This window comes from Medicago sativa, chromosome 7 (genome assembly GCF_051527215.1).
Source record: "Medicago sativa cultivar Bolivia chromosome 7, Bolivia_mono, whole genome shotgun sequence".
In the NCBI taxonomy this organism is placed as follows: domain Eukaryota; kingdom Viridiplantae; phylum Streptophyta; class Magnoliopsida; order Fabales; family Fabaceae; genus Medicago; species Medicago sativa.
In genome coordinates this window covers 52,468,983-52,483,953 of record NC_140755.1, presented here as the reverse complement: position 1 = coordinate 52,483,953, position 14,971 = coordinate 52,468,983, and the positions used below count along the sequence as shown (strand labels likewise).

General features: G+C 39.3%; 1 protein-coding gene and 1 non-coding gene across 2 annotated transcripts; one reads left to right on the top strand and one right to left on the bottom strand.

Moving 5' to 3' along the window:
* Positions 1–571: 571 nt before the first annotated feature.
* On the bottom strand, positions 572–14,516 carry LOC146906663 (uncharacterized). Its single transcript, XM_085728918.1, has 6 exons — positions 14,397–14,516; positions 12,600–13,392; positions 3,969–4,116; positions 2,081–3,860; positions 1,214–1,381; positions 572–796 (listed from the first exon to the last, which is right to left on the bottom strand). The coding sequence occupies exons 1-6, from the start codon at positions 14,514–14,516 to the stop codon at positions 572–574; spliced, it is 3,234 nt and encodes a 1,077-aa protein (XP_085585044.1).
* Positions 14,047–14,153, top strand: LOC146906664 (small nucleolar RNA R71). Its single transcript, XR_015020845.1, has one exon. It is a non-coding gene; the product is annotated as a small nucleolar RNA R71 (small nucleolar RNA).
* Positions 14,517–14,971: the final 455 nt, after the last annotated feature.

Here is a 14,971-nt window from a genome sequence, read left to right as displayed (position 1 = left end):
TTCTCTATCCTCTATTCTCACCGGTAGGGTCTCGATTGTAAGGTTATCCCTTACCTGCACATCATCTCTTGGAATCACATGGGATGGATCCGGCACATACTTCCGAAGTTGCGATACATGAAACACATCATGCAAGTTTGAAAGATGTGGTGGCAAACCCACCCTATAAGCAACCGTTCCGACCCTTTCTAAAATCTGATACGGGCCAATAAACCTCGGAGTCAACTTCTTTGACTTCAATGCACGTCCAACACCCGTCACCGGAGTGACTCTCAAAAACACATGGTCTCCTTCTTGAAACTCAAGATCCTTCCTGCGCTTATCATGATAACTTTTCTGTCTATCCTGTGATTCTTTCATCTTTTCTCTGATTAACTTCACCTTCTCAGTAGTCTGTTGGACAATCTCTGGTCCCAATACCACACTCTCACCGGATTCAAACCAACACAACGGAGTTCTGCATCTCCGACCATACAATGCTTCGAAGGGTGCCATTCCAATACTAGCGTGGTAACTGTTGTTGTACGTGAATTCTATCAGGGGTAGATAACTATCCCAAGTTCCACCTTGCTCAAGCACACAAACTCTCAATAAATCTTCCAGCGACTGAATTGTCCTTTCCGATTGTCCATCCGTCTGCGGGTGGTATATATGCTGAACTTAACTTCAAATTAGTGCCCAAGGCCTCATGCAAACTCTTCCAGAACCTCGATGTAAACCTCGGATCTCTATCCGACACAATGCTTGATGGGACACCATGTAGCTTCACGACATCTCTAACATAAATCTCTGCTAGCTGGGACACAGGAAAAGTAATATTAATCGGAATGAAATGAGCCGACTTCGTCAATCTATCTACGATCACCCAAATTGCATCATTCCCTTTGTTGGTATTCGGCAAACTCGTCACAAAATCCATGGATATACTATCCCATTTCCATTCCGGAATCTCTAGCGGTGTCAATAACCCAGCAGGTTTCTGATGCTCAACTTTTGACTTCTGACAAGTCAAACATGCATACACAAATTGTGCCACGTCGCGCTTCAAACCTGACCACCAAAACATTTTCTTCAAATCTTGATACATTTTAGCAGCTCCTGGATGGATACTCAAACTGCTTCTATGGCCTTCCTCAAGGATCATCTTCTTCATCTCATCATTATCAGGAATACAAATTCTTCCTCGAAACCTCAACACTCCTTGGTCATCAACCTTAAAGTCACTGTCTATAGCAGGATCGGTTGCAACCATTAAATCCACCAACTTCACATCTACCTTCTGCGCCTCTCTGATACTATCCAGAAATTCATTGTTGATTTTTAACATCCCCAATTTCACACTCCGTGGCGACATCTCGCAAACCAAACTCAAGTCTCTGAACTGTTCAAGCAATTCCATCTCTTTAACCATCAGTGCCGACAAGTGTAAAGTCTTCCTACTCAAGGCATCTGCAACAACAGTAGCTTTACCCGGATGATAATTCAAACTAAAGTCATAATCTTTCAACAATTCGAGCCACCTTCGCTGTCTCTTATTCAATTCCTTCTGATCAAACAAATACTTCAAGCTCTTGTGATCACTAAACACCTCAAATCTCGAACCATACAAGTAATGTCTCCAAATCTTAAGTGCAAATACAACTGCAGCTAATTCAAGGTCATGAGTAGGGTAGTTTCGTTCATGAGTCCTCAACTGTCTTGATGCATACGCAACCACCTTACCATCTTGCATAAGTACACCTCCCAAACCCAACTTGGACGCATCACAATATACCACAAAAGGTTCATCAGGTTTCGGCAAGATCAAAATCGGAGCCGTCGTCAAACGCTTCTTCAATTCATTAAAACTGTTCTCGCAATGAATATCCCACACAAAGGTTTTACCTTTACACGTCAACTGCGTTAACGGAAGTGCTAACTTAGAAAATCCTTCAATAAATCGTCGGTAGTAACCCGCTAAACCCAAAAAGCTTCTAATCTCTGTAACTGACTTCGGGGCCTCCCATTGTGATACCGCTTCAACTTTAGATGGATCAACTGCAATACCACTACCAGAAACAACATGGCCAAGAAAACTTACTTCCCTCAACCAGAACTCGCACTTAGACAATTTAGCATACAACTTCTTTTCTTTCAGCACTTGCAAGACAATCTTCAAATGCTCAGCATGTTCTTCCTCCGTCTTAGAATAAATCAGAATATCATCAATGAACACAACCACGAAGCGATCCAAAAATGCATGAAAAATGCGATTCATATACTCCATAAATACACCAGGTGCATTACTAACACCAAAAGGCATCACCTTATATTCATAATGTCCATATCGCGTCCTAAAAGCCGTCTTCTGCATATCTTCATCTCTTACTTTAATCTGGTGATAACCCGACCTCAAGTCAATCTTGCTGAACACTCGTGCACCCACTAACTGATCCATCAAGTCATCAATTCTTGGAAGTGGATACCTATTCTTTATAGTTACTTTGTTCAACTGTCGATAATCAATACACAACCTCATACTGCCATCTTTCTTCTTAACCAGTAACACTGGAGCTCCCCAAGGTGAAACACTTGGTCTAATAAACTTCTTATCGAGTAGATCTTCTAACTGTTTCTTCAACTCAGCCAACTCAGAAGCTGACATACGGTAAGGTGCCATAGACACAGGCTTCGTTCCTGGAACAAGATCAATAGAAAATTCAACTTCTCTTTCCGGTGGCACATCAGAAATTTCATCAGGAAAAACTTCAGGGAAATCGCACACTACTTGTAACTTATCGATCACTGCTTGATTCTCCAAAGATAAGGATGCCATCAAAGAAAACATTAGGATTCCATCGCGTTCTAGTTGCTTCAGCTGCTTAGTAGACAAAAACTCCGCGCCACTTTCCTCTTCAGCAGAAGAGAAACGCACCGACTTACTAAAACAATTAATGAGAACATGGTTGTACTCTAACCAGTTCATACCAAGAATCACATCCATTCCACTCAAAGGTAGACATACTAAATCAATCTCAAAATCACGATCAAACATAGACAGGGGACAACGTAAACAGACGAGAGAAGTGGTCACCGAACCCTTAGCTGGAGTTTCGACAACCATTTCTCCATTCATATCAGACATAGCAAGGCCCAACTTAGAAACACAATCAAAAGCAACAAAACAATGTGTAGCACCAGTATCAATAATAGCAACTAAAGGAGTATCATTAATGTAGCAAGTACCTCTGATCAAACGATCCTCATTCTCAGTCTGAGTACCAGTCAAAGCAAAAACCTTACCCCTGGTCGGGGCCTTCTTTGGTTCAGTACACTGAGCAGAAATATGTCCTTTCCCACCGCAATTGAAACAAATAGTGTCATCGTGCTTGCATTCTGCAACTGTATGCCCTTTGACACCACAACGGTAGCACCCTCTCGTCTCAGTAGCACCACAAGCATTACTCTTGTGACCTTTTTCTCCACATTTGTAACAAACAATCCCAGCAGGAGTCTCAATCTTCTTAGGCTTCCTCTCATCATTCACTTTATGCTTGCCCTTATCAGCTGGAGTACTATAAGGCTTCCCACGATTCTGTTGCTGCTTACCCCTTCTCTCATTCATAATCTTATAATGAGCCTTCGAATCATCTTCATAGATTCTGCACCTGCTCACCAACGCAGAAAAGTCACGGATCTGTTGGTAACCAATGGCTCGCTTAATATCAGGACGCAAACCATTCTCAAACTTGATACATTTAGAAAACTCAGCATTGTCTCCAGTATAGTGTGGATAGAACTGAGCCAGCTCCACAAACTTTTCCGCATACTCTGTCACCGACATGTTTCCTTGCTTAAGCTCAAGGAACTCGACCTCTTTCCTTCCACGAACATCTTCAGGAAAATATCTGTTTAGGAACTCTCCCTTAAACACAGCCCAAGTAATAGCCGCACCACCTTGCTCTAATTCAGGTAAAAGTCCCACCCACCAGTCATCAGCCTCCTCAGATAGCATATGCGTACCAAAACGCACCTTCTGATCATCAGTACATTGCATAACCCTGAACACCCTCTCAATCTCCTTGAGCCATGCCTGTGCTCCATCAGGGTCGTACCTTCCAGATCTACTCTTCTTTACTGCACAACACACAACGTTTAGAATAACATAATAATGGTATTCCAATTGCTAAAATAACACAACTTGACTCACTACTTGGCCGGACGGACCGACCTGCTCTGATACCAATTGTAACACCCCGTTTTCCCAACTTAAAAATTTCATTAAAATTATCAGAGTTCATCAACTTAACGGAGCATCACATACATCAATACATCATTTAACAACAAATATAATAATGGGAAAGTACTATTTATTTAAGCAATCTGTCTTCATAAAATTCAATAATCAAATGCAGCGGAAATTTAGTTCGCAACGTCACATAAAATCTTGGCGTAAAAGGCCACAACTTAACATCTCAAATAGTCTTCACAAAATGTTCAACATTTATTAAATAAAGTACGTAACAAGGAAAACAATCATCAGACACCCCCATCCCGTTACGTATCAGAGCATCCTAGACGACACGAAGTGAGGAGTCTAGTCACGAACACAGCTAGTCTTTATTACCTGCACATTACCCACGGTCGAGGCAACATATACGCAGAAGGGGTGAGATTTCACATTCATTAAAAACAAATAATAATTCATAAAAGATAACCAACAGCATATATCTAACTTTAATATCATCATTTAATCATCATTTAACGAGGTTAAGTAATCCACAACTTCATAGTTATTCAAAGGTAACATATTCATCTTAATTCACTCCATTTACATCATTATAATTAATGGGACAGCAACAACAGCATCAAAACGGCAACATCATCACAATATTCATCATTTATTTTTAGTTATGATGACTCTACAATGCAACAACAACATCAACAACAACTTAGACAACAACAACATGCATGTGGTACCACCAGGGCATTAAGCCCCCATCGCTAAGGTCATATTTGGACCGTCGGGCATTAAGCCCCCATTGCTAAGGTCATAAAAACCTGTCAGGCATTAAGCCCCCATCGCCGACTATGCAACAACTCGACTCTAAATGCAACAATCTTCATTTTTAATGTTAAATTAATTAGCAAATGATCCACATCAGCTCATTACATCAAAACAGCATCACTGGAACATCGTGTTTAGCAACAACATCTATAATATAAACATCAGAAACTAATTCATCAAAGATACGGGCGAAAGGACACAATTTCGCACAACATCAGGTCTGTACTGCACTAACTCGCAGTGGCGAGCTGAACAACTCGCAGTGGCGAGTTCAACGGGGAAACTCGCAGTTGCGTATAACTTTGCTCGCAGTGGCGAGCTAAAAGGGTTACTCGCAGGTGCGAGTAGGAACGCTCGCAGTTGCGAGCGATGACAGAACAGGGTTCTGTCGGACTCTGCAACACATCTCAGCACTCGAATTCTCACTACCCAGCCCTCTAATTCATCACCAATCAGCATCTAAACGTGTTCTATGACTAATTAACATCTGTCTACATCAAACTACATCAAAATTCACCTAATTCTTCCACTTTTAATGATTTTTGACCTAATCCCAATCCCTTAAACCTACAACAATTGATCACTTCTATGAATTAAAACTTGTTAATAATGAGAGTTAGTCTCACCCTTACCTTAGATTATGATTCTGAAATCCAACAGCCGCGTTCTTCGTTCTTTAGGGTTCTCTCTGGTTTTCTCTTCTTCCTCTCTTCTTTCCTCTGTTGTACGCGTTCTAATTTTCTCTCCCAATTACAGACTTTTATTCTTTCCCTAATTGCTCTTCTCACCACAACTTACTCTTTCCCCTAATAATTTAATTATTTCTACTAATAACAATATTTCTCCCCCACTTAAGAAAATACTTATATTATTAACATATCTTCTACCAATATATATATATACATATATATAATAATTCACATAATATTCTAATAAAAAGCCATAAATCACTTAAATATTAATTATGAAAAAGTGAGCGTTACACTGATTATGCTGGTGATAGGATTGAAAGAAAGTCAACCAGTGGCAATTGTCAATTTTTGGGTGATAATCTTATATCCTGGGCTAGCAAAAGACAAACAACTATTGCTATGTCTACAGCAGAAGCAGAATACATTTCAGCTGCAAGTTGTTGTACACAACTACTTTGGATGAAACATCAGTTGGAAGACTATCAGATAATTGCTAACAGTATTCCCATTTATTGTGATAATACTGCTGCTATTTGTTTGTCTAAAAATCCAATTTTGCATTCAAGAGCCAAGCACATTGAAATCAAACACCATTTTATCAGAGATTATGTTCAAAAAGGAATTTTAGATATACAATTCATTGATACTGAAAATCAATGGGCTGATATATTTACTAAGCCTTTAACTGTTGAAAGATTTGATTTTATAAAGAAAAATTTGAACATGCACTACGTGTCTGATTAAAGTTTGCTTGCTCCTGAATAGGATTTTAGGTTCTGAAGTTAGTTCAGAAGCAGTAGTCCATCAGAAGCTCTTTATTGAGGTTCTGAGGAAAACTCGCTTCTGATGATGACGTCAACATCTGAAGTCCAGAAGCTGGATTTATTGCTTCTGAATAGTTGAATTAGTGGAAACGTTGGGAGTTACTTTTTAAAAGTAACTTCTGGCCCACTAACTTGGTAGTTACTCTATGAACTTCTTACGTGGCCTGTATGTATTGGTGTATAACTAAAAGGGCAATGATCATTTAATAGTTTTGAAAGTACTTTTCACGCGCCCCCAATTTTGTCATTAATGTTATGTTTGTTTGTCTCTTTTGAATTGCAATCGTTTTTACTTTTAACACTTTGTCAACTCACACACTACTCACTCACAACAAACACTTTTGCTCTCAAACCTCTTGCGAAGTAAGCGCAAAAACCTTAGAACCCTAAATTCTCTAAATCTTCTTCAATCATCATCAAATGGCATCATCAAGCTCAAAAGTTTCAGAATCTACGTCAAGCAAGCAAGGCGCATCAGGATCTGGGTCAGTCTACAAAAAGAAGACTATGGATATTCCATGGAAATCCTTAACAGTTCAAGTAGAATCACCGGTGGACTTCGCTTCACTTAAGAAGTACAAAGTGAACATGGAAGGATTGATAGAAACTCAGAAGCTGTCTGAGTATTTCAAGATGCTAAATGGGCCAACATATGTGAACTTGGTCAAGGACTTTTGGTTAAAAGCTGAAGTGTACAATGAAAAGCCTGCAAAAGTTGTAAGCAAACAAGCTGGGTCAAAGAAAGGGAAAATGACCATGAATATGAATCCTACATCATTCGATAGCTTAGAAATAAGGTCTGAAGTGACGGGCATTCCTATAACCATCACTGAGGGCGTTATAGCTAAAGCTTGTAGAATGAATGCAGAAGGAAGGTTTCAAGAAATAGTCAAAAAGGAAGATGTCCTGCTGCAAAGCTACTACAACACTCTTCTGGGTGGAAACAAAGATGCTAAGCCTTCTAAAATGGAGATTCACAACAGAATGTTGGTGAAATTCAGTAACGATTGCTTCTTTCAAAGAGCAGGTGGGTCTGATCAACCCAACAACCAACAGAAGCTAGCAATTTACTTCATGACCAATCTGGAAAAGATAAACTTCCCAAGATATGTAATGGATCATCTCTGCTGGGCTATAAATGAAGGCACTACTAAAGGAAGAAAACAAGTACCTTATGGAAGATTATTGTCTGAGATCTTTCATCAAGGAAGAGTGTTGAACTTCTTGAGAAATACAAGGAGTGCTTCTGATAAATGCTTTGAAGTATCTACTGCTGAAAGGACTTTTAGTAGCAGGAGCTTATTCTCTATGAAGTTTATCAAGAAAGCTCCTGAGAATGAAAAGTGGTTGGAGATGACCATAGAAGAAACAGAGATTATCAGGAACTTTCCTTCAATCTTTGAGGAAAGTAATTCTAAAACCTTGGCAAAATCAGTAGCTGAGTATGTCTTGGAAGAAGATGCAAGCACTCAGGAGGAAGTTGTTCCTGCTAAAGTGAAGAAGGCTAAGAGTGCTACTGCATCAGAAACAGCTACTGATAAGGGCAAGCAACAGAAGGTTGCTAAGAGAAAGAGAGGGAAAGCTGAAACCGTTTATCATAAAGAAAGGTTGGAAGAAGCTTGTGAGGAGATAGAGAAAGAAGAGGCAGAGCCTAAGCTGAAAAGAAAGAATGCGCCACTTGATATGAAAAGCTCTGTGGTTCAAGTGACTCCAGTCATGAAGAGAATGGCCAAGGAACATTCTGATGACATTTTAGCTAATAGGCGAGAAGTGAAAGCCTTGAAATAACTTGGAAGAGAAGAGGAAGGAGAAAGGATGCTAATCGTGGATGAAGCTGATACTGAAAATGTAGAGCAAGTTCAGAATCTTGGAACTTCATAAGCAGTAGATAACTCTGCAATGTTATCTAAGGTACCTCAAGTTTCTCACACATCTTGTACCACATCCTCTATTCCTTCTGAAGACACTTCTCTTTTAGATCACCTAGAAAGTCATTATCTAGGTGAACTACCCCAATCTGGCTTTAACTCAACCTCAGGAAAAGCCTCTGAGACAACTCCAGAAGCAGCTGCTTCTGATAAAGTTGTTTCAGAAGACCCCCCCGAACAAAAACCTTCACCAGAAAAAGCCTTTTCACCCCCTACAACTTCATCACCCCCAACTGTTCCTGAACCATCTGTTCCTGAACAAGTCACTCCTCAAAAGACCATTCCTGAACATATTGTTCCTGAACAACCAGTTACTCAACCCATTCCTGAACCTGCACCTGAAACTGCCGCTCCTGAACACATTGTTCCTGAGCCAACCCCTGCTTCCATAACTCCTTCACCAGTACAAGTTATCAAAATCACCCATCATACTGGTGTATGTGATATGGACACAGACTCTGAGGATGATCAAAATGATCATGCCTCTGATATGGTAGTTGACCCCACTCCTGACCAACCATCAACTAGTCAATCATCATCAAACCTACCCATTATACACTTAGCCCCTCCAAAACCCTCTAAACAACCTTCACCTCCCACCATTTACCTGGATTCTCAAGTACTAAAAGATGTGTGGGAAGATATTGCTTCTGAAGTTCTCAGACTGATAGCAGGAAGAAATGACTTGGGTCATCAAGTTAGCTATCAGAAGCAATGGAGAAGGATAAAAGAAAGGGTCATCAACCTGATTTCAGCTTTGCATGATTCCTGCATTGAGGCTCAAGAGCAAGCCAAGCAGAAGCTGGAAGATTGGTTGAATGGAATAGAAGAGAATACTTGAGATGTTGAAGTTCTTGGTACTTGGGTGAAGAATCCACTCAGTATCAGAGGCAAAGAACCTGATGAATTCCTGCCTAAGGAGCTGCATCTGATTATTCCTTCTGAGATCCTGGAGAAGATTGATGCACCTAACCTGGCTCTAGCTCAGGAGAACAAGGTGCTCAAAGAGGAAAATGACAGGCTTGAAACAGAGCTACTAGAGCAGAAGCTGAAGATATCAAAATTGGAAGCTGATATGCAAGAAGCCAAGATCAGAGAAGACAACTACAGAAAAGATATGGACAAGAAGTATGCTGATGTTCAAGAGCTTCTGAAGAAGATTTTAGAGAAATAAGCCAAACCCATAGTTGCACACTTTTAGCTTATTTTTTTTTGTCTCTTTAGGCTTTTAATATTCTTTGATCATCTCTGCTTCTGATTTAGTTTCTTTTCGCTTCTGATATTATAAGCTTCTGAATTCTTCCTGCTTCTGAAAATCTTTAACTGTTTATACCTTGTGTGTTATTATTTGCTTTGATAATAATACTTGCTATGCTTGTTTATTTAATCTTTGAAGATGGTTAATATGCTTTAAAATAATTTGAATTATGCTCTAAACCTTTAATCTTATGTTTTTCTCATCTCTTCTTTTTGTTTATGTCTTTTTGCTAATGACAAAAGGGGGAGTATATGTGATGGTATTTAAAGGCTCTGAGCCCCTTTAATAATATTTGATAATTTTGAAAAATTTCTATCTTTTTGTTTTACCTTAAAACGGTGTATCAAAAAGGGGGAGTATCAAATTTCAAATAAAAATTAATTGAACCATTCTTCTTATCTATAAGTCAGTTCTTTCAATTTTTTTTAAGCTATGATATTATTGTGCGAAAAATGAATTTAATTAACCTGGATAGAACTTAGGGGGAGCTTACAAACCTCACCTTAAAGACTATCAGACTCAGGGGGAGTTAGAGCTTACAAACCTCAGACTCTGAGCTTACAAACCTCAGAAACCCCAAAGTCAACTCGTTAATTAGATTAACAACAATTGACCAAATTTTAAATACTATTGTTTGTCATCATCAAAAAGGGGGAGATTGTTGGAACAAAATGTGTTTAACAATGAACCTCAAAGAGTTTTGATGATAACAAGGTATTAAAAATTGTAAATTGGACTAGCTAATATTTGTTCAAGTGTACAGGACCACAGTTAAAAAGTTACATCATTAATTGGTTCTGAATGAGAAAATAAAGAGCAAATGAAAATGAAGCTTAGACGATTCTGAAGGCAATACGCTCCTGAAAGTGGAAAGCGCTCCTGAAGTCAAGCTGCTCCTGAAAATAGTAAACGCGCTCCTGAAGAAATAGTGCTCCTGAAGACAAGAGGTCCAGAAGCCACATTATCAGAAGCTGCAGAAGCTGCTTCATCAGAAGCTGCTTCATCAGAAGCTGCCTCATCAGAAGTCATTTCACCAGAAGCTGAAGATCAACTGGATTTGCAGAAGATTCAAGATTGAAGAATCTACATTGCAAAAGCTGTCTATTGGATTCGAAAACACAGCAGAAAATTAGTGGAACATTGCAACGGTCATTTCAAAGGTGTTTTAAGGCATGTGCTTGCAATTTGGACGAAAGCGTTGACATTGTACTATTGTACGAACTGTACAACCACCTTCTCCACTACTCTGTTTTGTGTCCACGCTACAAGACAAGAAAACAGCTTCAGAATACGGCTTCGCCTGCAAAGATGTTCCTTTGGATAAGGAATGGATTTCAAATTTGTTCTTCATAGGACAACAACCAAATCAGGCAAAATATCATTGGTGAAAGATCAAGCTTCAACAACGACTCTTTGGTGTGCTGGCAATTTCACAACGTCTCTTTCACACCTCTATATAAAGGAGTGAAGACTTAGAGTTTTGGCAATGCAAGAACGCTGAACGAAAGACTCACAACATTTTTACAAGTGCCAAACCTCTGCTGAAATTGTTCTGCATTCACTTAGAATTTCTGTGTCTCAAAGTCATATCTTAGAAATTCTTAAGTCCATTGAGTCTGTATCTGATTTATATTGTGAGCACCTCTGATTGTATATCAAGTGTTCAACCTTAAACAATTTTCTGTGTAATTTTGTTTAGTTAGGAACTCTCTTGCAGTTGTGCTTGAGCAGGAAGTCTCTTGATTGTGTTCTTGAGCAAAGGAAGTCTCTAGCTTGTGTGCTTGAGCAAAGGAAGTCTCTTGCTTGTGTGCTTGAGCAATTGTAATCAGATATTACTCTTAGTGAAATCTCCTTGGAAGTGCAAGGGGGACTGGACTACTTCCGGATTGTGGAAGGAACCAGTATAATTGCTTTGTGTCGTTCTTCTTCTCTCTCTGTTTTATTCCGCTGCATTTAGATTCTGATCATCACTTCAGAAGCTGTCTCACTTAGCTTCTGATCAGTGTGTTCAGTTTTTAGGAGAAACGAAGAATTTTTCAAAACACAATTCAACCCCCCCTTCTTGTGTTTTTCTCACCTTCAAGGGTTGGAGTAATGTTTATGAGTTTATTTGTGGAGATTGGTGATGAATTTGTGGATTTTAGGTTATGTTAAATTGGAATACGAATTTGGTGAATGATGGGTTTGGGTGGATGAAAGTTGGTTTTGATTGATGGGTTTTGTTTAGAATGATGTTTGGGATTGATTTGGGAAAGAAATTGATTGATTTGGTGAAGATATGAAGGTTTGAAGGTTGTTGGTTATGGAAGTTTTAGAGAGAAGTTTGAAGGATGAGAGATGTTTATGTTTGAGAATGAGGGAAGAAGAAAAAAAAATGTTGTGGTTATACCTACCTAGAGGTCAGGCACAGTCGCGCCAGCTGGGGGCACGGGTCGTGCCCAGTTTCTGTTGTTTTTGGATTTTTGGCTTGTTAATCAGGCACGGCCGTGCCATCTGGGAGCACGGGCTGTGCCAGCCTTCTGGTCATGGGGGCTTCAAAAATTTTCACTTTTCTCGAATCGTACTCGGACAATTACCTATAAAATGCTTAAAACAATGAAAAGCAAACAAAATAAAAGCAGATAAATGCGTGGGTTGCCTCCCACGAAGCGCTCTTTTAGAATCATTAGCTTGACGGTTAGAAAGTGTCCTTAGAATGGATCAAAGAGTCATATTGTGTAGATGACGCTATGAAGCGTTCCTTCACATCATGATCTTTAATCATGCAACAAGAATAAAGAGCGGGACATTTCATAACATTTTCCAACTCAAATCCTACCATTTTATCACTCACTTGAAAAACAATCCTACCATTTTTAACATCAACAATAGCTCCCGCAGTAGCGAGGAAGGGTCTTCCTAGGATTATAGGGACGTCATCATCCTCTTCAATGTCAACTACCACAAAATCAGTCGGGATGTATATCCCTTCTATCTTAACGGGCATGTCTTCAACAAAACCGACTAGATTTATAGTAGAACGATCAACTAAATTCAAGACCAACTCGGTAGGTTTCAACTCTCCTACCCCCATCCTCTTAAAGAGGGACAAAGGCAACAAACTAACACTAGCTCCTACGTCGCACAAGGCTTTGTTAACTGTCTCACTCCCAATCAGACAAGGTAGGGAAAAACTACCTGGATCTCTAAGCTTTGGAGGTGTCTTCTGGATGATTGCACTACTTTCCCAAGCCAAAGCTATTGTCTCACTATGCTCTATAGCCCTTTTCTTTGAAAAAATTTCTTTTAAAAACTTAGCATATAAAGGCATCCGAGACAAAGCTTCTGCAAAGGGAATTTTAATGCAAATTTTCTTAAGTATGTTAACAAATTTATTAAATTGACCCTCCAAGTTGAGCTTAGCAAGTTTTAAAGGGGAAGGAGCTTTGGTCTCATCAAGCGGTTTCACACTTTCTATCATAGTCTTCTCACTTAAAATCTTAACACTTTCTCCCTCAATGTTTTTAAGCTTAGCAATAGTTTCTCCTATCTTACTACCCCCAAAACAAATAACATTAACATGGGCTTTGGGGTTGGTTTCGGTTTGACCAGGAGGCCCCCGGTGTTTGAGGAAAGGTGGCCACTTGTTGGGCCACTTGGGAGACTTGGGTTTCAAGCATTTTAGTGTGAGTAGCAATAGAATCAACTTTGGTATTGAGTTTGGAAAGAGAATCATTCAGAAATCCGGTTTGGTTTTTGAGCTCTTGAAGCTGTTTAGACTGATTTGAGATGCAGTTTTCCATTAAAATTTCCAAATTTGATTTCTGAGCGACTCTCTGTTTGATTGCATAGCCAAGTGGTGCTACTTGCCCATAGGAATTTGGAGGGTTTTTATAAGCCTCATTCCTTGGTTGTACTGAGCATAGTTCATTTGCTCAACACCATTAATAGCACTACCTAGTGGGCAATCAACACCAATATGACGAATATACCACAGATTTCACAAGAAGGAGATGTAGGAGCAGAAGTGATAGCACTAACATTCAGTTTTTCAAATTTTTGGGTTAGTGCATCAACCTTAGCAGCAAGATGATCATAGTTAGAGATTTCGGACATACCTGCCTCCTTTTTGGAGGGTGAAGAATTGATGGCTCTCTCATCGGTCCATTTGTAGTGATTTTGAGCCATGTCTTCAATCAAGGCGTATGCCTCTGTATAATTCTTATTCATTAAAGCTCACCCTACAACTGCATCAACAGACATCTTAGTGGTATATGATAAGTCATTATAAAAAGTGTGGACTATGAGCCACTTCTCTAGACCATGGTGGGGACAAAGTCTAAGCATTTCCTTGAAATGCTCCCACGCATCATAAAGAGACTCCCCATCTTTTTTATTGAACCGTGTGATTTGGTCTCTTAGTTTAGCAGTTTTAGAGGGGGGAAAGAATTGGGCAAGGAATGCTTGCCTCATTTGATCCCATGAAGTGATGGAACTGACTTCAAGGGAATGGAACCAAGCGCTAACTTTATCCCTTAAGGAAAAGGGAAAGAGATGAAGTCTTATGGCTTCTTGGTTCTCTTTTATGGTTCCGCTGATTCTTAGAAAAATAGAGATGTGTAGATTGGGATCCTCAGCGGGAGATCTAGAAAACTGATTCTACTGCACCATGTTAAGTAGTGCAGGTTTGATTTCAAAGTCGTCACCCTCAACCGTCGGGTATATAATAATAGCTTGTGGCTCAGCCGTAGATGGTGTTGCATACTCTTTGAGAGTACGATCAGCCATGACAGTATTATTTTGTGCGTCTCTCTTTCTTTTACGTAAAAACCTTTCGATCTCGGGAATGAATTAAACAAGATGTCTAGTTTTTCGCATAAAAGATTGAGAACCCAAGAAGTTAACAGTAACAGAAAGAAAGAGAAAAGAAAAAGAGAAAAGAAAAAGAAAAATAAAAGAATTCTAATCACTAAGAAAAAGTTAATCAAATTAGTTAACTCCCCGGCAACGGTGCCAAAAACATGATGGGATAAACTGCAAGTTCACGGTTTATCGAAGTAGTAATAAAAAGAGTATCGTTCCGACAGGGAGTTGTTTAATTCAATTAACTTTAATTGATGATTAGAAGATAATTAAGTTGTAAAGTTGAGAATTTCAGTTGGTTGAAAGAAAATATAATAATAAAAGGAGTCTTGGGATTATTGGTTCATCATAATAACAAGTCCTTCACAAACCAAAACCTT

Coding starts and splice junctions, on each gene's coding strand:
- LOC146906663 (XM_085728918.1), bottom strand. CDS start 14,516: ATGGCTGATCGTACTCTCAAAGAGTATGCAACACCATCTACGGCTGAG. Junction 13,393..14,396: donor AACCTGCACTACTTAACATG/GTGCAGTAGAAT, acceptor TTGAAACCCAAG/TCTCCCAAGTGGCCCAACAA. Junction 3,861..3,968: donor TCTGAGGAGGCTGATGACTG/GTGGGTGGGACT, acceptor TGTTCGTGGAAG/GAAAGAGGTCGAGTTCCTTG.